General features: G+C 43.1%; 1 protein-coding gene across 1 annotated transcript in view; it reads left to right on the top strand.

The window, feature by feature from the left end:
- Positions 1–24979, top strand: part of SLC7A14 (solute carrier family 7 member 14) — a 51477-nt gene that overhangs the window by 13146 nt on the left and 13352 nt on the right. Inside the window, exons 2-6 of the mRNA XM_055308453.1 lie at positions 7464–7700; positions 9394–9611; positions 18114–18260; positions 20772–20980; positions 23130–24007. Of these exons, the coding sequence (XP_055164428.1) occupies positions 7464–7700; positions 9394–9611; positions 18114–18260; positions 20772–20980; positions 23130–24007 (1689 nt within the window). The remainder of the gene's footprint in view (positions 1–7463; positions 7701–9393; positions 9612–18113; positions 18261–20771; positions 20981–23129; positions 24008–24979) is intronic.

The following is a 24979-nucleotide window of genomic DNA, read 5'->3' as shown; positions in this document are numbered from 1 at the left end:
CTCTTTAAGGAAACTCGTGCTAATATCTCCTTTCTTATTTTATTGTAGTTGTTGGTTTTCTTGTCTGTCTTCTCCACTAGACTGTAAGACCCACAACAAAGGAACTATGTTCTTCCTATTCACCTTTAAATCTCTGAAAGCTAACAGAGATGCATAGAGAAGGAACCTCATAAGTGTTTTTGGATGAACGAATGCAGTTCTAGGAACTTTCCTAGAACTGCATATCAGAGGGCTTTGACTCTAGCCATTAATCTCTGCCATTAATCAAAGGTGCAGCTTCAAGTCTGGGGCTCAGTTGCATCAACGATCAAGAGAACAACCCCAATGAGCAGTTGACACCCATCCCCACATCATGCTCAGTGCAGCCCCATGAGTCCACAGAGGAGGGCTGGAGCTTTGGGGAGATATGGGGTGAGGGGAATCCTGAGCAGACCAGCCTCAGGCCTCACACCCCCTCCTCAAACAGAGCCATCTTGCTTTTACTTATTTACGTGTGAGACTCTCAAATAACACTATGTGTGCAAAGACAACCAAGACAAAGCTTTAAAACTGTAGAACTAGATGAAGTGGATGGTTTTTTCAGCTAGATTCCCCCAGTCTATTAAAAAAGGTCCCACTCCCTCAATCACTCGATCCCAGTTCACCTCTGCAGACTCATCCTCCTCAATCCTCAAAGCAGCCCACATATGTCATTCCAGCTACCCCCTTCTATCTGTCTGAAATCACCCTTTCCCATTTTGCTTTGCCTAGAAGAGCCCAGCTCACCCTTCAGGATGCAACTCAGAAACCTTCCCCTTCATCCCTACTTCCTGAAACTAAATGTGTGCTTTCTAAGCACCACTGATTCCACTAGGCTCTCAGAGCACCTCGTAAGTACTCTATACTATTAAATACTGGCTATGTGGGATCATCTGTTTATTAGACTCTTTCCTGATTGGAATATAGATGTTTCAAGGTCAAGAGTTCAGTGTCTCTGCTATTCACTTCAGTGCCTGACATAGTAGGCACTTAACAATGTGTGTCACTTAGGAGTGTCTGAGTGTCTGAGTGGCTCTGTTGGTTAAGCATCTGACTCTTGATTTGGGCTCAGGTGATGATCTCAGGGTGCATCTCAGGGATCGAGCCCTGCATCAGGCTCTGCGCTCAGTGTGAAATCTGCTTGAGATTCTCTCTCCCTCTCCCTCTGCCCCTCACCACGCTTGTGTGCTCTCTCTCTCTCTCTCAAGAAAGGAAATGAAAAGGGAAGGGAAGGGAAGGGAAGGGAAGGGAAGGGAAGGGAAGGGAAGGGAAGGGGAGGGAAGGGGAGGGGAGAGGAGGGGAGAGGGGGGGAGGGGAGGGGAGGGAAGGGAAAAAAGGAAAAGGAAAGTAAAAAAGCCTCTCCCTCTGACTGTCACTCCCTCTGCTTGTGCTCTCTCTCTCTCTAAATGAAGAAAATGTTTAAGAAATAATAATAATAAAAAATGTTTTTTTAAAAAAACAATGTGTGTCACTTAAAATAAATTAGGAAGTCAGAAGTTATTGTAGGAAATTGGTAAATTAGTTGATAGATAGGTTAAGGAATTAGTCGATAAGTTAAACTACATGTTAATGGAAAAAAAAACTCTTTTTAACTAGAGAAATTGACATTCAAGTGTGCCTGACTTCTTGATTTAATCTTCCCAGGTAAAAGTACACTTTTAAAAAGTACTTATGTATCTAATGGCTTTCTTTAGTGGAATGTCAAAGGAAATGTGTTTCTTGAGTGGAGAAATCCTTCTCTATCTTTGACCTAGTCCAGGTGGATCTTTCTTTTTTACACCCTTTTAGGATGGAGGAGGTGATTCTAAGAGAGTACAAGAGAGCCAGAGCAGACTCTGAGTGGTAGGAGGCACATACAGTGATTTATCTTGACTGTAGAGGCACTTATTAGGCACAGTTTGGAAAGGCGAACATCATATGTGGGCTCCCTGGGAGTATTTAATGTCAGGCTGGCTGTATACCTATATGTGACAGAACCATAGACTCTCTGAGTTGGAAAGAAATTCACGCTGAAAAGGACCAAATTTCTCTGAACTCCGAATCATACAGCATTCAGGGTACACAAGAGGAGATCGATAGAGAATATCTCAAATATGGAATCCCCTTGGTATCTTGTCCCCAACTCTCTTTTCAACATGTAAGTCCTAAGTTTGACTGCTCTTTAGGCTGGCAGTTTTTCAATTTAACAAAAAATAGTTCTGGGTATAGAAATAAAACAAAACACTAGGGATATGACAAAATGGAAAGAAGGGGGTGTTTTACAATATACTCAAAGAGGGAGTAATTTAAAAAGGATATCTGAGTTGCAGACTATGAGAAATCACTCTGTTCCCTCTTGTTCTGCTCATATGAGTCCTTCATACTTCTCAAAGATCTGGATGTGCCATCTCTGAACAACTCCATTGGGAAATTTCCACCCAATGGTCTGCACCAGGCAGACGCTCGTGACGGCCATCTCTACCCTGACGTTGTACTTCACATTGATTTTCTCCAGCTATGCAGTTATACTTTGGGAATCAGTATGTGTCCCCCTGTCAATCACTTGATGGTTAGCCAAGGAATGCAGAATCATTTTTGATAATAGCACAAGGCAAATATGACTGGGAAGATAAGCCCAAGGCAAGAATTTCTTTAATGCATTACTAAATTAGTAGAGAATATTTATAAATTTCTCTCTCATTTAGAATACTGATTCTCCACCCTAGTACACCAAATCAACTTTAAGTAATAAATTTGAAATTCTTCCTTTGCTACCCTAAAATGCAAACAAGAGATAATGCTACCTTCCTACATACTTAATTTTTTATAGTCATTAAAATTACATTTTACTAAGTGTTTATTTAAATTCCAGTTAGCTTACATACAGTGTAATATTAGTTTCAGGTGTACGATATAGTAATTCAACACCCACACAACACCCTACGCTCATCACAAGTGCCCTCCTTGGGCAGCCCAGGTGGCTCAGCAGTTTAGTGCTGCCTTCAGCCCAGGACGTGATTCTGGAGACCCAGGATCGAATCCTGTGTCGGGCTCCCTGCATGGAGCCTGCTTCTCTCTCTGCCTGTGTCTCTGCCTCTCTCTCTCTCTCATGATTAAATAAATAAATCTTTAAAAAAAACACACACAAAAAAAAAAAACAAGTGCCCTCCTTAATCCCCATCACCTATTTGACCTGTTACGAGTGCTGATTTGTGTCCCAAAAAATTCATATGTTGAACTCTTATACCCAGTACTTCAGAATCTGATTGCATTTGGAAATAGGGCCTTTAAAGAGAAAACTAAGGCAAAAAAAAAAAAAAAAAAGAAAAGAAAAGAACCCCACCCACCTCCTCTCCAGTAACCCTCAGTTTGTTCTCCATAGGTAAGAGTCTGTTTCTTGGTTTGCCTGTCTTTTTTTTTCTTTTCTTTCCTCATTTGTTTTGTTTCTTGAATTCCACGTTTGAGTGAAATCATATGGTATTTGTCTTTCTCTGACTGACTTAGTTTGTTTAGCATCGTACTCGCTAGCTCCATCCGTGTCATTGCAAATAGTAAGATTTCATTCTCTTTTATGACTGAATAATATTCTTCTTTACCCATTCATCAGTCGATGGACACTTGGACTATTTCCATAAGTGGCTATTGTAGGTAAATCTGCTATAAATATCATGGTGCATGTATCCCTTTGAATTAATATTTTTGTATTCTTTGGGTAAATAGCTTGTAGTGCAATTGCTGGATCATAGGGTCGTTCTATTTTTACCTTTTTAAGGAACTCTCTACTATCTTCCAGAGCTACAAACTTAATTTTTTAAAAAATCAATATGCCCTGAGTATGGAAGGTAAATAAAAGAAAAGTCACTTCTAGGAAAAGTAATATTTCAGTGTGTAGAAGCCGGGGCATATACAACAGGAGACATAATGAAGTTGTCAGATATATGCTGTCATTTACAGAACCACTATAAATGCAAACTCACACAGGTGTGCTATTTGATGCTCAGAGACCATGAGTCATGTTGCTCTTGATGATGTGGCTTTCCAAAATAATGGCCAATTCTTGGTAAATTCCAGACAAAACAAACTGCAACCATCCCTCAATTTACCCAGCTGTTGCAGCCCTGGGAAACTCAATGCATATAAAATCATGAAAAAATGCTTTGCGTTAATATGTGAAATGGAGACAGATTCAGGCTCAGAAGTTATAAATAGGTTTTTATAATTTATAAACCTGTTTTTATAAACAGGTCCATTGGGACCCTCAGAAGTTATGTAAGACACAGGACAATGCCTCATTCTGTGGAACAGCCCTACACTGCAGGATGTCTAACAGCACAGGCTCCTACCCATTTAATACTTCAAGTGTCCACAACCATCATGAGAATGATGGACACCCCCACAGATTTCCAAAATTCCCCCTAGGCAGCAGTCCACTTTTGCTGAGATCTACTGGTTTACAGTATTTTCTCTAGGGCTGCCTCCACAGACTCAAATGAAAGTTGATTCTAATTGTAAAACCAAAGAATGATAGCACTAGAAGGGACCCTACAGGTTATCTATCTGGCCCCCTCACTTTCTTTGGTTTCCCTTTCTTTGATTTTTATTTCATATTGAAATTAAAAAGATATCTTTGAATATGTCTCTCTTCTACACCAGATATTTGAAAAAAGTTGAGTGATTGACAACATTTTCTGGTTTTTTTTTCAGAACATTTGGGATTGAAATCACTTACTCCTCACCACTGAGCTTCAGTGCCAGGCTGGATACGCTTTAGTGCCCATTAAAAGCCTGGATTCTTGCATACAAACAAATCAGAAAGATGCAAAAATAAAATCCTTTACAAAGTGTCCAAAAGAATGGTCTCTAGGAGCAGAAATTGTCTTACTTGGTTAGTGTCTAATTGATTTTCCCACTATTCTTCCCAAACTCCAGCTATCAGAATCCAAGCAGGACCTTGGGGACTAAATGACTGACTTCATATGCTCCTGCACCATGCACAGCTCAGGGCCTCTGCCTCTGCCTCAGGAAGCAATGCACTGGTTCCTTCACAAACCCTAAGGAAGACTTGGCTATTTGCCAGTTACCCTTGGCTAGTGGGTTCTGATAACGGATTGGGTATTTTTACGACTGATTTGGCAGGCCAAATGTTAAGAAGAGAACCATTGATTGCCCAAACTTCACCATACTGGCTCTCCGAATTAAATTAACAATCAAATCAATGCCAGTTTCAAAAGCATTGGTTGAGAAATTTCGATTTATAAGCCTTGTGTATGATCAGGGGGTAAGGAGGGTAAAGAGAAAAAGCTCATAGTATAAAAGAATTATTGAGTAAAGCTGCAGATCACACACTGAAGCGCAGAATTAGATTATCTCTAATCCTGTCCTCACACTGCACTGAAAGAGCAATCTAATGTGTGTCTGCAAACTCAAATCTCTTCAGGAGATGAGAGCACAAAGTCCTCCACGCACCCAAGAAAACAATGTCAGGGCCTCATACTCAGTGCTTATACGCTCTATACTTTCCTCACGGAAAAGTTCTCCAGCTCTCCCCTCAGAGACCACTTCCTCTTAATTTTAGACTCACTCTAACAATTTAAACATCAGGTGTTGGAAGCAGCAATTTAGAAAAGGATGTGGTCTTCATGCTCAAGGTAATCCCTGTGACAGCCACAGAATGAAACAACTGACAGTCTGACCTCCAGGAAGGGGGTGGAAAACAAAGGGGTGAGAGGCCAACAGAGGAACTCAAAATAAATGGCGGCTTAGGTTATTCAGGGCAGAGATGGATGGCTTCACCAGCCCGAGCATGTCTCCAGATACAGAACAATAGAGTAATTGATGTAAAAGAAAAGTAAATTATGCTCAATATATTTAGCGGCAAAATCCATAAAATTCAATGAAACAGGATACTAGAGTGTCCGAAGAGGAAGACCCTTAAGAGAGTATCCCTGTCTGATTCCTTTATTTTACAAAGAAGAAAATGAGTATAAAGGAAGGAACAAGGTCAATGCAGGGTTGAGACAAGAGCACAACCTCTGGCTCAGTGCTCTCCCACACAGATGCCCTGAGAGCTGACAGCACTAAGGGTAGGAAAAGCGATATTGCATCACCTTTAATCATGCATTTGTGTCATGGCTTCTGACACCTCTGGCTTTGCTTCCTTGCACTGATTTTACTCCCTGATTTGTGATGAGAGAACCTCAGGGTTGGCCCTTAAAATTGAGATTGAAGGTATAGTTTACTCTGACATCCCTCCTACATCCCATTCCTGGCATGTTTCCTCCAAACTGTCCTATGTTTGTCATCCAGCATGGCACCCCACCCACTGGCCTCACACCCAGAGTTCCCAGCACGTCTTAGGAAACTCTCCCAACTTGCAGAAGTTTGGCATATTCCCAGTCTCTTTCTAATTTGATCTATAATTCCATCAAAGAAGGAGGGAATATACTAGTATTTTTCAATTATAAGTGGAGAGCTTGTGAAAATGTAGATTCCTGGGCCCCAATCCTGAAATTATGATTTCAGAGATGATTCTAGTGGAAGTGGGTCTTGACCCACTTTGGAAAACACATGGCTTCTACTTACGTCTCCAGGCTCGTCTGCCCCCAGTCCCTTCATGCACACTCCCCTTCACCCAAAAACTTCAGACTGCCTATCCACCATGTCTTTGCTTCATGCTCCATCCTCTTTGCCCAATTAATTTCCCCATATGCTTCAAAACCACCTGATACACATGTCTCTTCTCTCTTCTTTCTCTGTTCCTGTATATCTCTGCATTATTGAGTTTATACAGCTTGTAATGGACACTGATTTTTTTTATATATCTCCCCTTGAGGTCAAGGCCATGTCTCACTTGCCTTTTTAGTCTCAGCACTTAGCACCCTGCCAAACACATGGTGGGCACTCCTTAAGTTCATTCAATTGTCCTTTGCATGTGCTAAACTCCCTTGTTAAAAACTAGTTACTTACTTACATTTGCATTTTTTAATCAACCTCACTCCCATATATAGTACAAAATCTCCACAGATCACTTGAACCATCATTCGCAAATGAGGAGCACTTCCATAATATGTGAAAAATGAAAGAGAAGAATGTTAACATAATGTAACCCTGGTGCCATCAAGTGCGGAGATCATAATGAACTAGGCCCATGTTCACTCAGGATATCTGACCCCTAAGGAATATGACAGCGACACATACAACAAATAGGAATTTTTCTAAATAAAGATCGGTCTCCAGTAGCTCATTAGAATCAATTCTGATTGCCTTCCCAAGCATTCAGGTTAAAAGTTTTTCAGAACTAACATTGAAAGACATTAGAATTGGCCTTAAATTTATTCATATATATAAAATTTCATGTATTTGGTTTAAGATCCCAGAGATCCCCAGTATTTTGCACCAAAGATGAACCACCAAGAGGTTAGCTCATCTCCTGAAGTCCGCCACCCATGTGTGCTTGTCCCATGCAGGTGTCTGCTACGCAGAGTTTGGAGTCCGAGTCCCCAAGACCACAGGATCAGCCTACACCTACAGCTACGTCACTGTCGGGGAATTTGTGGCATTTTTCATTGGCTGGAACCTGATCCTGGAGTACCTGATTGGCACTGCAGCTGGTGCCAGTGCTCTGAGTAGCATGTTTGACTCCTTAGCAAACCACACCATTAGCCGCTGGATGGTGGACAGCGTGGGAACTCTCAACGGCCTGGGTGAGACTGCCATATCCTCTTACCCCAACACGTAAAATTACCCCAACAAACAAATAGGTTCCCCTTTTAGGATTCAATGTGGCAAAATATATCAAGAGCCTTAAATATGTCTCTCCCTCTCTCTCTTTTTTTTTTTTTTTTGGCAAAGTAGTTCTCCTGTGAATCTGTTCTAAGGAAATCATTCTAATTTCCATAAAACCTTTATATGAAAAGATATTCATCACAGCCTCATTTATAATTTAAAAATTAAGAACAGCCTAAGTAGTCCATAATGGAGCAAATGACTAAGTAAATTGTAGAAGCATATTATGTAGCAATTAAAAGGATGATGGGGAAGACTGTTGTAATGACATGGAATATGTCTTTGATGTAATGTCATGTGACAAAGGAAATAAATTGTATATGCATCATGCTGATAACTATATAAAAATAAAACCAAAGCAGGAAAAATAACTGTAATGAACTGTAGTGGTTTCATCGGATTTTTTTTAATTTTCATAAAGAAGCATGTATTAATTTTTAAATGACAAAATATACTTTTAAAAGGGACAAAATGGATTCCAGTCTAGCAGAGGTCAAGGAGGGATAATATAACTGGGTGAATACTAAATAATCAGAACTTTACATAACAAATACCAGGAGCTCCGTCCATCACTTGCCCCGTTTCATCCAGATATCTGATTTTACCCTCTCATATCCATGGGAAGCCAAACAATAGTTGAGGAAGCTTGGGGGTCTTGCCCCAGAACTTGCAAGTACAGCTTCTGTGGCTGTGTGCTAGTCATGTGACTCTGGTGTCCCTATCTCTGAAGAATTGATAAACATGCTGAGCATCAGATACTGTGAGAAGATAAATAGTATGAAGACCACATCTGCACAGTATACTTATTTCACAGAATTTTTAGGTCTGAAAAGGCCCTCCTAGACCAAGTAGTGCAAACCCTTCACTTTTACAGATGAGGTCCAGGGAACTGAGGCATCCGCCCAAGGCCACACAGCTGGTCATGGGCAGAAGTGCAGCTGGAATTCAGAAGCCTGACGGCTGAGGCAGTGCCTTCTCCACTCTATAGAGGGCAGGAGTCCACTGGCCAACAGACCACACCAACCGGGTGGGGTGTATTCACTGCTTATTTTCTCTGCAACCGCATACACATAAATGCAAAGAACATTCTTCTCCCAATAGTTTTCAAAGATACACATTTTAAAACTTTCTACAAATGAAAGATTGCAGGAATGGAATGGAAAATTTATGGACTATGGAGCGAACAACAGTGAAGATAAGCCAGTTTTCAAATAACATGTTAAACCCATATATACACCATGAGTGTCTCAGGGCAGTTCTGACCTCAAATATTCTATGCCATGGTTCCATGGGCTATCTTGTCATTGTCATTTCGTGTGTCCCAACTTTGGGTCCAGGGATGTCGGGTCCTCTGACCTATATACCAAGACCTTCCCATTTGTAAATAGACACTTATGGACCACAGTGTAGGCACACGTGACTCACACATCCACACACTTGCACACAAGCACATATGTGGACACACATGCCTGTACACACACACTTCTCCTCCCTCTGTGATACATTGATCACCCCTGCCAGAGCTGAGTGCAAGTGCTCTGAGGGGGTGCCGGGAGTTTGCATGCCCCTTTTTTCCCCTGGACAATATTAACTCATGTCTTTGGCCTCTAGGGAAAGGTGAAGAATCATACCCTGACCTTCTGGCTCTAGTGATTGCAGTCATCGTCACCATTATTGTTGCGCTGGGGGTGAAGAATTCTGTGGGCTTCAACAACGTCCTCAACGTGCTGAACCTGGCAGTGTGGGTGTTCATCATGATTACAGGCCTCTTCTTCATCAATGGGAAATACTGGGCTGAGGGCCAGTTCTTGCCCCATGGCTGGTCAGGGGTGAGTTCATTTCTAAAGCCTTGTATGGCTATTGCACATTCAGCCTTCCACCCTGTAGCTAGTCTGAGACATATTATCAAAAAATGCTGCTCTGTCCCATAATCTTCATAGCACCGTTTTCATCCCTTTTTATCTGAACTTAATTGGCGTGCTCTGAAAAAATGATTCCTATATCATTTTTTTTACTTATTTCACAAACATTCATTGAGATCTTATTTTATGCAAATGACCATAACAGATTTGATATTTTGGCCGCGTGAAATATGCCTAGTCCTACGCTAGGTGTTCTGCATGTAATGTTTAAGTGTCTTAATAATCTTGCAAGGAAGATATTTACCTTCTGGCCTTACAGACGAAAAACTCACACTCAGAGAGGTCAGGGGACTCACTATTAAGTGCACAATATAAGTGACAGAGTTAAGATCCAAAGCCCGGACTCTCCGACTGTAAAGCCTGTATATGAGCTTGGTTATATCTTTAGCTTGGTCTAAAAGAATCCCTCTGGAGTATTTTTGGAGAGACAGACTGCGCCAAATAGACAAGGCAGTAATGGAGTCAGAAGAGCAGTAATGGAGTCAGAAGAGCAGTAAAGGGATGAGTGTTGCCTAGGTATAGAACAAGGTCAAGAACAGTTTTTAGATGTAATCCCAATATTTGACCCAATGTAGACAGCCCCATTAAGGTCTAGGTGCTGCTGAGAGGGCACAGTGAGGGCTGGTCATAAGTCCCATTCTAGTGACATGGTTCATGGCAGAGAAGTCCACTCCCAGTCCACCTAGCATGGTCTTGCAGTTGGCCAGAGAGTGGGCTGGACCAAAAAGGCATTATCAGATCTCATCCTCATGATCTGGGTGGTGAGGCTTACATTAAAGAAACATGGGAACGTCAGAGTGGCAAAGTCTTTATACTGACAAGTAGTTCCAAATTGTGCTTGGATCCTTTTTCTAGTATGACTAAAAACGCTTACTTTATGAATTCATTGGTAAAATTCAACTACCTATTCCTTTTTTAAAAATAGTAGAACTCAGAATTTAAATAAAATATTTTTTAACATAGTAGAACACTTTGAGCTGGGGAAGATCTTAGAAACCACCTGCTTCTACCCCTCACCTAGCAGATAAGGAAACTGAGACCAAGGGAGAAACACCTGCTTACCACTGGCAGAGAGCAAGTCCGGGACTCCACCAGATTCGCTTTTGTAAAAATCCTTTGCTTAGACTGGTTTTCCTCCAAGATGTCTAGTGACCAGAAATCTCTCTTGGAAAACACTCAGAATAACTCCTCTCTATTCTGAACCATGCCACACTATTCAATGAAGAGAAATAAGCAAAAGAGCAATTTAAGCCAAGATCTCTAGTCTTCTGCTTATCTGTAAGAATTCCACGGTACCACAAAGTTCATCCCTCCTCCTCCTTGAAATGAATAAATCCTGAAACTGGTTAAAACCAGAAGAGACAAAGAAACACTGTTGACCCCATTCTGGATCCGCGAGTCTATATTTTCTTACAATACAAACCGTTCCTTTCCTATCAAATAAAAGAAACAATAAATTACAAGCATGGCAAAGAAAAAAAGTGTTTTTCCAGAACTCAACTGCATTTTCATCCTTGCACATGATAATGTTCTCACCATTTTTTTTCCCAGTCTGAGAAATTTTGGGGTCATGGATTTACTGTTAAGACTTTGGCCAACAGCAAACTTCTGTGCTTTGAGGTTTTCTCACTCATCAGAGGGAAAAACTAATTGCACCAAATGTTTGCCAAAAAGTATAACAACTTAGATGATTTTTTTTGGTACACATGGTATGGGTAGCGATGGTGATAATTATAGGAGGGAGGGCTTAGAGTTTACCAACTACCTGTTTGGTGCCCGGCATTGTGCTCTCTTACAACAAAACTTTAAAGCAGGTGCTGCTGTGCCTAACTTAATAGATGGAGAATCCAAGGTTCAGAGAGGCTGGGGAACTTACCCGAAGTCACTTAGCTGCTAATCAGTGCCAGGACTGAAATTCCTGATCAGGTCTATGTGACTCCAAAGCACTTTCTACTGCATGGTCTACCTTGTGCATGATCACCCTTTGTTTCTGAGCCTTCTAAAAAAATGTAATACGATAATTAATCCAACACATTATGTTTTTCATCTCCTTTAAGAATTTGCAAAGTCGTAGAGTCTTAGAGTGAGGAGGAGCACTAGGACATTGGTCTAGCCTCTTTTCTCACCTTCAGGTGGGAGTATAAACCAGCCCCGGCCAAAGTGCATTGTTTACTAAGACATAATAGAAAAGCAATTTGAAAATTTTTTGTAATTACTTAGTTCATGTCTAATTTTCAAAATTCTCCTAAGAGGTCACCTGCACACATTGCAGTTCTAGGCCCCATGTAAAGACTGGAAGCCAGTAATCTCTTCTGTGCAAATGCCTTTTGCCCAGGATGAAGATGAACCAGTCTTTTAACCTGTCCTCTGGACTTTGTTCTGGGGTCTTTATTCTCTTTGGGGGTCTCCTCTTCCCACTCCAGGACCCCATATCCCTCTTCAGGATAGTTAGCAATCCACCTCACGGAGGAAGGAACTAATCAAACCAGCCTTAGGGGCTCCCATTTATACACCCAGGTTCTCACTAGCTTTTATAGCAGGAAAGGATCAGAAGCCAAGCATTAAAAAATGAAAGGATGCCATTCTTAACTTACCATTTTCTTTGTGACACACACTTTCATATACACTTTTCATGTAAGCTTCACAACAGCCCTGATCTCTACTTTTACATCAAAATATCTTAAGTTGAGAAAAGTGAGGGTTACCTATCTGCATCATAATAGAGCTGATATTCAATCCCAGTCCTGGTTGAGTCCTTATTTACTCCACTACCCTTCAACCTGGGTTTGGACACATGGGACCAATTGTCATTTTTTGCACCTTTGGCTCACGAACCTCACTCCAACCCAACCCTTCTTGAGTAGGTTTGTCACTGGTCACCAAAAAAAGTATGGCTGGGATTTTGTATTTTTCACTGCAAATATATTAACCCTGCAGGAAATTCAAATATGTGTTCTAGTGGCTGTGACTAAAAGTATCAGCTGAGCACAAAGGACAGCCCAGTGTGAGGATGGTGCTGACTCATCCTCTTTCCTATCTGCCTGGCCTTGGATTTCTGCATAGTACATTTCCTCCCTAGCAAACTAGCCTGGACCTGTTCTTTCTTAACTTTATTTTCTGGTTACTTTTCCAGTCCAGCAAGGCCACTTTGTTTTTATTTTTGTTTTTGTTTTTTTAAGTAAGCTCTACACCCAACATGGGGCTTGAACTCATGACCCCAAGATCAAGAGTTTCATGCTCTACCTACCGACTGAGCCACCCAGGCACCCCTAGCAAGGTCACTTTGAATTTGGATCCTAATTTTTAAGGTCTGACACCCTCTAATGAACATGTCATCCACCAAGTCAATAAACACGCTCCCTATTCTGTTACCTAACAATTGTCAACAGAAGTGAGTCGCCTACTTGGCAGCTACATGGACTTCTCTTTAGGGAAAACCTGACCCCTACCCCTGACAAGGGGCCTAGTTCAGAGTTCTAATCCACTTTATTCTTCAACCACTTCAAGTAGAATGGGATGGAGAAGATCATCGTGTAGGAGGTTATTTATAAAGATACCATTACAGAACTCGAAACACACTTCTCAAGTGCTTTGAAAGGGTTAATAATGAACAATCTGTCCTCTGGCCATGGACCCCTCATAAGCTTACTGTTTCCCTGCTCCAACCACATCCTTCCAAAGAAAATAGCTTAAGGAATCGTTTACTCACTTACAGGTTCTGGGTCAAATGCTTCTTTGGTCTTGAAGAGCCAAAGAACAACAAACATTTTTCTCTAGATCAAGTAACGGCTGGCCCTCAGCTGAACCCCTGCTTCCATCTGCAGTTCCTCAGCCCCTGAACATTGTTGGATGTGTATTCCCTGTGTGTTATTTGTTCTCGATGCTATCTTATGGTTTTCCTTTAACCAAATAAGACACTCTAACCACACAAACAGCTCCCAGGAAAATGGTCCTTGGCAAGTATTTGTGGGGAATGCTGGCCGCCTCCAAACAAAGGAAAAGTTGGTTTTTCATGTTCTCCACATTTTAATTCATTTGCTGGAACCTATTAGCACATTCCACTGTCACTGTGGACAGGCTGCTAATAGATCTGGAGCATGAGGGTGGTAGAAAATGCTATTAAAGTCCGAGTTTTGTCTTGTTACCTTGGGAGTGAATTATATAAAGGTGCCTAATTAGCTCCTAGGCATCTGGCAGATTGGCCAACGCGGAATATGGAGAGCTGCCTCATTCCTATGCCTCTGGAATTTCAGTGAGACGTAGGGGGCCAGTTTTCAGGGACTCCACATGCTGAATAGCACGCCACTGGTGACATTGCTTTTGACAACTAAGTAAGCTCCAGCGACTGAGGCACGTGCTGCTTCCCCACAAAAGCTCTGTAGAGGGATGAGCTGATCTGGATCAGCCGGCTGAGCAGCTACACCAGCTTGACTTTGGAAAACTATCTCTGCTTATGTCATCGAATTCAAAAGTCAATACTATTTGTTATTTGTGTAAAACGTTTCCTAAAACTTAGCATAAAGTACCAATGGACCGAGAAACACACATTTACACACATTTCACCCACCGGTTTTGTTCATAGATTCTCACTCCTAAGCACACACACACACATTCTTCCATGCATGGAAGGAAATCCTAATCATAAATCCCAGTGGCCAGATCTAAGGTCTGGAGAGAGCAAAGTGGAAGGTAGTTTTAGTGGTCAGGAGGGTAGAGACACACTCATACATAGTTCCACTTCCTGGCTCTTTTGTATTCATCAATTAGGGGTCATTTGCTTGCCAGGAAAAAAAACTCATTCAAACTAACTTAAGTCAAAAGGTGATCTTATTTGCTAATTGTATTATCTTCTCTTCAATAATCTGTTTATTTAATCTATATCTTGTTAGATCAGGGTCTGTTTGATCTTGGCAGGTATGCTGGGGTTTTTTCTATCCCCCCCCCACCGCCCCTCCCTAGATCCATTATCCATCCTTCTATTCTTCTCTATGCTTCAGAAAGCCTCTCGATGGTTGCTCCCTGTTCAACTTAGCCAATAGGGCCTTCACTGAAATCATTTCATTTAAACCATCAGAGTTAAATTCTCTTTCCTGCCTCATGCAGTAGAACGTCTAAATGTCCACCTTTGATCTGCCCAGTCATCCTTCAACCATATGGCTTTCTAGGTCTGCATAGGGAATTCAGGCTAACAGACATTCTCTTTGCAAACTTTCTCTCTCTATTCCCAACTTGACCATAGTCGGTATTCCGGTATCTCATAATTATCAGTAATTACCATCTATTATTTCAGTTGTTTGCAAAATAGCAGCATTCATGTTTAACAGGTAATATAGACACCTATTAATCTTGTTCAGTTTATTATCACAGTCAAGGTTGCATTTTGGGTCTGGCAGTGAAGCCCCAGGGGGTTAAGCTCAGAGTACTTTTGCTCATGACTGTAGCCCTATCACAAAGCACACTTCCTGGCACTTGGGAACAGTTAATAAAATATATGTCTAGTTCCAATAAAAAGAAACAAGGAGGAGGAGAAATTTGTTTATGCCTTGGGGCTCCATTTGTACTAAAAAACTTATGATAGTAATTTAAAAACACCACTGGTAAGAGCTAATATTTATTAAGTACCTACTGTAGTCTATGACTGTATAGTGAACTATATTATCTCATTGAATCCTTGTAACAACCCTACGAACTAAATCCTATTTTCATCTCCATCTAAGAAAATGAGGTTCCAAGTGGTTAGGAACTTGTTCCAGGTCACCAGGCTTATACGTGACAGAAGCACCCTATGTCTGACAGTCTACGAAATTGGCTCTCCTAACCAAATCCAATGCCTGCCCCCTCACCCCCAACCCTATATGGCTTTGGGGTTCCCTCTGAAGCCCTTAGTATACTTCTCCAACTGCTGCATGGTCAGTACTTCAAAATTGGAAGGTATCCTCCATATCTTCCGCTGAGTCTTCTTTTCTTCCACTTAGACATCCCTAGGTCCCCAGTGATTCCTCACATGGTGTGGCTTATAAACCTCTCATCTTGTTCTAGGTAGATTTACCCCAGAGTTCTAATTTAAGATACTTCCACCCCCCTTTCCTTAGTAGTGAGGGCTGGCAACCTCTAGGAACTTTCAATCTAGCACTGACTACATCAAATAGCGTAGCCCTGTAGCCCTGGGGCATCCTAACTGGGAGCTGATACATCATGAGACCGATTGTCATAACAGATCTGTATGATTTACAGTTGTGTGCATGTGCATGTATGTATAAGGGATGAAGGATGTTAAAGGAAGAGAAAGCAGAACCTACTTTCTGGAAGCTATCTTAAAGCAAGGTTTTCCTTGATGGGGGCGATTTAGGGAGTCTGCAATCCCAGCATCTGTTCTTCCCTAAAGACCAAAAACATTTTCTAGACAAGTGAAAACAAGCACATTTCCAAACCTGTGAACCTCCATGCACAATGAAGTGAGGTCTGTTTGTTCTCCTTGTCTGGAGGCCCAAACACTTTCAGTTCCCTGAAATGAAGGGCTTAACTGAAGTGAAATTAGAAGTTTTAACTCTCCTACCAGAAAGTAGCCCTCCGAGAACAACTGCTTGTTTGAGAAGTTCTTTCTACCTGAGTTATTACAATAGACCAGGAGTTCTTAGACTGTTTTGTACCACGTTCTCCTTAGCAGTTTGGTGAAGACTCTGAATTCCTTCTAGGAATCATGTTTATAAATGGATAACCTAATTACATATGAATTCAAAAGTAATCAAATATAAAAATATAATTTTAAATATTTTTAAACTGGAATATAATCACAAGGTCCTATGCTCTAATACTGTTTCAAATATTGATATCTACGTCTAATAAATATCATAATTTGGAAGCAACAAAAAGCACCAGCAATATTTCAACATCTCTGCAACAATCTATTATGGAAATATATCTGATTGCTATTGGCGACAAAGTCGCAGGTACTGTTTGTCACCTACAGTTGTAATTAAAAGAAATGCTAATGTTCAATCAGAGGTTAGTAAAGATAAAGATGTAATCTCTTCCCAGCAAAACTCACAGGCCCCCTGAGTTGAATGGACCCCAGGAGAAGAGCCTCCAATTAGGGAATCGAAACTTTAGAATCCTAATGGGAGAGACCATAGAAATGACCAAGTCATTTTACAAGTGAGCAAAGCTTGCTTTTGAGGTTTGAGAAGATCTTCAGCTTGTAATGTACTTGGTAGGTTCCAGCACTTAGTATTTTGTCGTTAATTATGGAGAAACCAGTGGGAAAGGTTAAGAGTGAACATTTGGGCACAATTTATCTTCTTGGCACATGTTTTGAATTTCATCATTTATAAGCTGTATGTGGAGAAAAGGGGGAAAAATGGTCCATCCGACAACAAATCTCACTCCTGAACCCCTGGCTAGAGCTTACATACTGCCGAGGCCCCTCACCCTATGTATACAGATCTAGAAAAAGCTCGCTCACCCTCCCCTAAAGGGACATTCCCCAAGCATTGGAAGAGGCACACTTTTTACTCTCTGCTGACACTGAGAATGCTAAGGTGGGGAACTTTGCTTAAACTTTAGTTGACTCTTTGGAAGAAAGTAACATACCCCTCACGGGAAGACTCTCACTGATGTCTTGACTTATCAACAACCCTTGGAGCCATGCAGCCTCCTGTCCAACAGACATCCAGCAGATGTCACTGGATACCACCTCCACAGCCCTGCGCTGCCTCTTACCACATATCTTTTCCTGCCTTAGAGCCCAACTGGGTCACTCAAGCACCCAAAGGAGTAGAAAAATCCAATTGTCGCTACCCGTCTTCCCATGAAAGACAATAGGATATCTGAAGATCTGACCATCTTTTATACCATTTCAGATCTAGAAGTTACCACAGAGATGATCCATCAGGGGCACTAGTGGTAATTTGGGCAGGGACAGTTTTTTGAACCCTGTACACTAAATGCTGAAAGCACATGCCCCATGTCTCCATGACCAGCACAAGTGGCTCCTCACATTTCCAAACATCTACTAAAGGAAGTCACACACCCTCTGATTGTGGATGAGCACCATTGAATGAAAATAAAGCACAGAGAGGTTAATGAGTTCCCCCAAGGCACAAGGATAGCCAATTCATTAATTCGCTTACAACCCCATTTATTTCCAAAAATGATTTGAATGTATTGAACAACCCAGTTCTTATTTGGCCAAAACTCTCCTCATCTCTGTTTTACACATGAGGGAACTGCCCAGGGTCACACAGCTAGAAAGTACAGGAGATCAGAACTCAAACAGTGAGCAGGAGCTCCGCCACGTTACTCCCATGCTGCTCAGTAACATCCCCAGACACTGGGCAGTTGTCATACCACATGCTAGGCCCTGGTGCTGCCCTGACACTCTGAGTCTGAGAAATGCCATTGTCCCACCAGGTGCTGCAAGGAGCAGCCACGTGTTTCTATGCTTTCATTGGCTTTGACATCATCGCCACCACCGGAGAGGAAGCCAAGAATCCAAACACGTCCATCCCATATGCCATCACCGCCTCCCTGGTCATCTGCCTGACAGCATATGTATCTGTAAGTACTACATCCTTTTGGGACCATCCTGATGGTCTTGTCATGTTTAGCCTTAACATGTAGCTCCAGGACTGGGTTGCAGGAAGTGTCAGGAAGCGACCCCTTCATCGTGCTATCGTAGTGTCTGTACGCATGTGTCCACACACCCTCTACCCCCACCCACCAATGACAAGAAGAAAATCAGGTCTCCAAACTGGAGAGCAGCAGCCCCGGGCCCTCACTTCAGCCCTGGCCTCCAAGTCTCCATCCCACTCCTCCCCACACACAGGCTCTGGGTGTCGGCTGCTGCCAGGGGATAGTGTACAGGGAGTGGGCTGCTGTCCAAGGAGCTCAGATCATAGGCTGGCAGTAACGGGTGGGTGTGCAAGCAGAGGCATTGTGGACCTCTGTGCACCCTCCTCAATGCTCTTCTGTCTTCTGGGAGCTTCCCGGCAGCGAGAGGCAAGGCTCTCCCAGAGTGGGGAGAGAGAGTACATCATCCTCTAGAGACACTCTTCCCCTTAAATCTCAGGGGAAATGCAATTTCTCTCTACTGCTGCTCCCTCTTTTTATACCGCTCCAAGCTTCTCTTTAAGGTTTCCCTGCCAAGGAAGCCTTCAGCCTTGTCTTCTCAGGATCACCTCCCTGAGATGCTCTTCACACTCAGGATGTGTCATTCCTCAGCTCCCACCCCAGAGTTTCTATCACGGAAATAGTTCGCCACAGCCAATATCCCCCCTCTGCCCTTGGCAATGGAGAGAACCAGCTGACAAGCCAATAGGTATGTGGTTACACAAATGCCCCAATCCCTGAGGGTCCCACTCACTTCAGTTACCACAAATAGGAAAGAGCCAGCAGCTGGGGATGTGCCCCATCAGCTCTGCTATCCCTGCTGCATAGCATAGGAAAAGCACCTCCTTCCCAAAAACTAAAACAAAACAGAAACGTCTTTAGCAACTAGGAAAGCCAGAGCAGTGGCTGGCTTGATCAGTGAGGCAAGCTGCAAAATAAGATTGTCCTGGACAGCAAAGGAAAACACAAGAGCAGCCTTGGATGTTGTTTACAGGAATTCAGCTGCCTCTCACCATTGTTTCATGAGTGGGTCAATTATCACCTCCCCCTACGCACACATAGGCAAGTGGCTTCATCTTATCCATACCCTGGTTATCCCTGCAGAGAGTGTTCAGGGAGTAGGGAGTGGGGGTGGTGTGAGGGGAGCAGCAGAGACCATCTGCTCTGCATTTCCCCTCTTATTGCTCCCTCACATACTCCCCCCTCTCCCAGGGGCCAACCCCTGCGGCACAGAAAATAAGGTTAATAATCACAATTCCTTTCTTAGAATAGTGCTTTGTAGACTACCGAGTACTTCTATGTATCTGTCCACGTTTTGCCCATCCTGATCTAACGTGAGCAGCAGGCTCAAAGCAAATTGCTGTAGGAATCAATCCCACTCTCCTCCAGCCCACTCCCAAAGGGGATGTTGTAAGTGATGAGGTTGCTGGGAAACATTCTCTTCGAGAACACCTGGCCCTTGCCCATGCCTCAGGGGCTGTTTGGTGTTGTACTGGTTAGCAGGCTGCCATTCCATCGCCAGGAGAAGAGCCAAACTGCTGACATATGGTCCCTCTGGCTGTCCTCACTAGCAGCCCATGGCTTCGCTGGAGAATTTTAGCTCCTGAGGAATATGGAAAGAAGTGGTCTGGAAATGCACCACCTTCTCCTTTTCAGGCTTTGAATTCCCTTCTGGATGCCAGCATTGGCCTCTGCTGGCCAGGGGAAGCCTGGCCTTTGACCAGTAGCTTCATTGCCCAGAGACAAGAGGAAGGGATGTTATGGCAGATTTATGACATATGAAGGAAGGTAGTCCTGGAAGGCAAGTGATTCCTGGCTAAGCAGAGCCACTCTTACAACCCCAGAGCAGAACTGGGTTCCATCCTAATGCCATAATTTGTTTGTTGGTCTGCCTGGCTCCTGACACTGAGCTACAGAGAGGAAATGGAAATAGGAGTTTTATCTGGGTCCCATCTGTTAACTGGCTATGGACCTCTGACCACTTATCTTCTATCTCTGGGCTTCAAGGTGAAAGGGAGCATACAGTTAAGACTGTATAGGACCCTGAAAGTATAAAAGAAATGAGAGTCTCGCCCATGTGGGCAGGGTGCTCATGGTCACTGCTAGGCCCTGGCGCCAGTGCCTTTGGCTGTAGTTTCCTCCACCTGGTACTATCTGCCCTTCATTGAACTGTCCATGTAGTTCTGTTGTTGTGAGGCTTAAATACCCACATACTTATTCCTCAGATGTGAAAGGGCCAGAGGAGGAGGCGTTGGGTGTCATCTACTCAAGTCCACTACATTCTAACATGAGGAGAAAATACTGAGACCAAGAGCTCTGGAGGCCAAACGACTGGTCTAAATAAGGGCACATGCTGTGAAGTGGCAAATCCACAGTCTTGGTCTCTTTGTCTCCTATGGGACATCTGTCCATGCTGATAGTCCTCTCTACCTCCAACCATGTTTTCTCTTGTTTTAACAGGTGAGCATGATCTTAACCTTGATGGTGCCATACAATGCCATCGACACGGAATCTCCCCTCATGGAGATGTTTGTGGCTCATGGGTTCTATGCTGCAAAATTTGTAGTGGCCATTGGGTCAGTTGCAGGACTGACGGTCAGCTTGCTGGGCTCCCTCTTCCCAATGCCAAGGGTCATTTATGCCATGGCTGGTGATGGGCTCCTCTTCAGGTAAGGGCTACGCTCCATGAAATTTATTCTATTCCGGCATGCCTGTCCAGGGAGAATGTCACCCACTGTCAGCCTGACTATAATCTTGATGTGAGTATATGTCACAGAGACTATGGAATTTGTCATATATCCTGACAAAGAGTTTGAGTGAAGAGAATATAAGCCCTGAAAGAGTCCCTCAGTTTGAGTCTGGGTCCCTCAATCTAGCACAAACTGAAATGTTCCCCTAACGGCCTCTCCCCTCCTGTTTGGCATTGTGTGTTCCCTTGTGAAGATTGTGGGTGTCCAACTGTCACACCGGCTGGCTTCCAGAAGGAAGGACCCATCCCAGGAACATCTTAGCCCTGCCCCTCACATTGAGGACTGGTACTGCCTATCTCTCCACTGCCCCTCTGAAGCTGAAAACGTTCAAAGCTACTGTCGCAGGGAGGATAAGACCATCTGAACAGAGCCTAATAACGTAGCAAAAATGGCTGCCATTTATTGAACATTTGTGATCCTGGGCGCTTTGTATATGTGCTGCCGAAGTGAGCACTGTCCTAGGTGCTTTGTATATAGTATCCTAGTTAGTTGTCACAATGACTCTGTTTTGCAGATGAATAGAGTAGATGAGAATACTCAGAGAGGTAAAAAAAAAATTAAAAAAAAAAAACTTGCCCCAATCCCCCAGCTGCTGAGTAGAGGGCAGTATTTAAACTCATGACTGTCTGACTCTAAAGACCAGATTTTTACCCACACCAATATAGGGGCTTCTAGCCCCTACATTGGCCATGAAGTGGTCAATCTGCCCGTGAACACAAAGGGAATGCGGCCCACCTCTTGGTTCCCAGTGCTTACCGTATGAGGGCCCTGCAGCAAAGGCATTGTTCAGGTGTGCAAAACTAGTCATAAAGCATAGAGGCCAAGGAGCTCTCAGGGGTATGGGGGGATCCTGTCAGGGACTGTCTGCCATCGGCTGTCATCTTCTGCTTCATTTCCCCTGCATACCCTCGAAGTCATCACCAGGTCAGAGCTGCCATATTTGGGGAGCTGGACAGATCAAGAAGAGCTGATTATCATGGAGATGTGACAACTTCACACATCCAACAGGTTTTTCCACTGTCAAAGAAAACTAAGAAGAAAGATGCTGGGGTCCCAAGCATGTGTAAAACATGAAAATAAGGAAAGGAGACCTGGGTGGCTCAGTTGGTTAAGTGGCTGACTCTCAATTCCAGCTCAGATCATGATCTCAGGGTTGTGGGATCAAGCCTCACATTAGGCCCCACGCTAGGAATGGAGTCTGCTTAAGATTCTCTCTCTCCCTGTGCCCCTCCTCCCACCCCCACACATGCTCCCTCTTTCTCTCTCTTTAAAAAAAAAAAAGGAAAGGAAAAGAAAAGAAGAGAAGAGAGAAATGGAAGAGAGGATAGGAGGAGAGTGAGGAGGAAAGCAGGAACTGACTTAAGGCCCACAGGAACTGCTAAGAAGCATCTGCCATTCATTCACCTCTGTTGGTCTTCTCCAGTGGGTAATTGGATTCAGGCTGGATTTAGCCTGAATCTATGAGCACGTGTTCTGAATTATTGTGCTATTTTGCCAACCAAAACCCCTGCACTTTCGTTGTAGAGCAGTGTTCCTCAAGCTTGGCATAAATCAAAATCCACTGGAGGTTTTCTAAAGCATAATTGGCTAGGCCCCATGCCCAGAGATTCTGATATAATAGGTCTCTGGTGAAACCTGAAAATACATATTTCTAATAAGCTCCTAGGTGATACTGATGCTGCTGATCCATAGATTGACCACACTTTGGGTAACACGGGTCTAGGGAACCCCAAGCAGGTATATGAATTCTCCACCTATCACTTCTTCCTCGCAAAGCTTGCACTTCAACTCAGGTTTCTGACATCCTTCCTAGATTCAATCAACCCTTCACATCACATAATGAAGTAGGAACTTTAATAAAGAAGTTTGCCTCAAAACTAAGGCATTAAAGTAAATTCTTTTAAAATTATATTCCAGGAACCAAATCCTGCAGTAGGAATAGCCACAGTAGTGAAAGCAGGGAACCCAGAAGTAAATTGGAGGAGCAGGACCAGGAGGAGTTCAGCCAGGGGAGAATCCATCACCATCTGTAGCTCCCTGCTAACCCTCTGCTTGCCCCTCCTTCCAGGTTCCTGGCCCACGTGAGCTCCTACACGGAGACGCCGGTGGTGGCCTGCATTGTGTCAGGGTTCCTGGCAGCTCTGCTCTCTCTACTAGTCAGCCTGAGAGACCTGATAGAGATGATGTCCATCGGCACACTTCTTGCCTACACCTTGGTTTCTGTCTGTGTCTTGCTCCTTCGATACCAACCGGAGAGTGACATTGATGGTTTTGTTAAGTTCTTGTCCCAGGAGCACACAAAGAAGAAGGAGGGCGTCCTGGCTGACTGTGAGAAGGAAGTTTGTTCTCCTGTGAGTGAAGGAGAAGAGTTTTCTGGCCCAGCCACCAACACATGTGGAGCCAAAAACCTACCATCTCTGGGAGACAACGAGATGCTCATAGGCAAATCAGACAAGTCAACCTACAACGTGAACCATCCCAACTACGGCACCGTGGACATGACCACAGGCATAGAAGCTGATGAATCTGAGAACATTTATCTCATCAAGTTAAAGAAGCTGATTGGGCCCCGTTACTATACCATGAGGATCCGGCTGGGCCTTCCAGGCAAAATGGACCGGCCCACGGCAGCTACGGGGCACACGGTGACCATCTGCGTGCTCCTGCTCTTCATCCTCATGTTCATCTTCTGCTCCTTCATCATCTTTGGTTCCGACTACATCTCAGAGCAGAGCTGGTGGGCCATCCTCCTGGTTGTTCTGATGGTGCTGCTGATCAGCGCCCTGGTGTTTGTGATCCTGCAGCAGCCAGAGAACCCCAAAAAGCTGCCCTATATGGCCCCCTGCCTCCCCTTCGTGCCTGCCTTTGCCATGCTGGTGAACATCTATCTCATGCTAAAGCTCTCCACCATCACATGGATCCGGTTTGCAGTCTGGTGCTTTGTGGGTAAGCAACTTCCTTTGGAGCCTTGAGAGTTCCCTCTCAAGGCCTTGAACCGGCTTATCCCAAAATTGCCTCCTAGCTGGACTAGGCATCTCCATTGCAAGAGAAATCTGGCTGGGTCTATGGACCTTTGCTTTGTGCATTAGAGTCAAGAAAGCCAGTTTCTGCCTGTTACAGTCTTGGTCACTGGTTCTGAAGAATGATGCCGATCAATCCATCACTTCATTGAATATTATTACTGGACATTCTTTTTATGGATAATGAATTCCATAAAAAGTCCACTTAAAATGAATCCACATAATAAAGGGATGAAAATAGCACAGTAAAAGTGAGAGTAGAAAACTTTCACTGGAATTCTGGCTTAGAAACTAAAAGTTATGGGAAAAAAACACAATTTTTCTTACATTTGACAAAATAAAATTAAAATACCAATCATGCCCTAATTTTTTAAATGAGCAAAGTGTGAATTAAGTGTGGATTTTTTGGCATAATTTTTCTTACTAAATAAATTATACCATTTAACATCCCCACTTCATATTGACTTTTATAAAATATTCAAGACCTTTTCCTTTTTTCCCAAGATTCATCCTTCGATACTCCAATCATTCTCTTGCGAAGCACCCATCATGCCATCCATCTTACCGATTTTCTCTTCCTCTATTGATAACTGATATGACTCTGCCAGCTTCCCAACTGTTCACAGTTGCAGGTGTAAATCAGAAGATGCTCTTTCTAAATCCACTTTTATCACTTTTGAAGAGTCCTGCACCTTTCCCAAGATTTTTAATTTCCCTTTGTGATCAATTTATATTATATTCACACTACATGTTTCTCATACCCAATAAGCGCTGATGTTCATGAGATGGCTAGGGATTAGTGCTCAGGATAACGTGAGAGGGGTGTTTAAATGAAAACGAATTTTAAAGTTCCTTAGACACTATCTTGACAAATCAGTAGCCCTGAGGTCAGGAATAT

Source organism: Nyctereutes procyonoides, unplaced genomic scaffold, assembly GCF_905146905.1.
Source record: "Nyctereutes procyonoides isolate TBG_1078 unplaced genomic scaffold, NYPRO_anot_genome, whole genome shotgun sequence".
NCBI lineage: Eukaryota > Metazoa > Chordata > Mammalia > Carnivora > Canidae > Nyctereutes > Nyctereutes procyonoides.
Note: the sequence above shows the minus strand (reverse complement) of the source record. Positions and strands in the feature narration are given on the sequence as shown.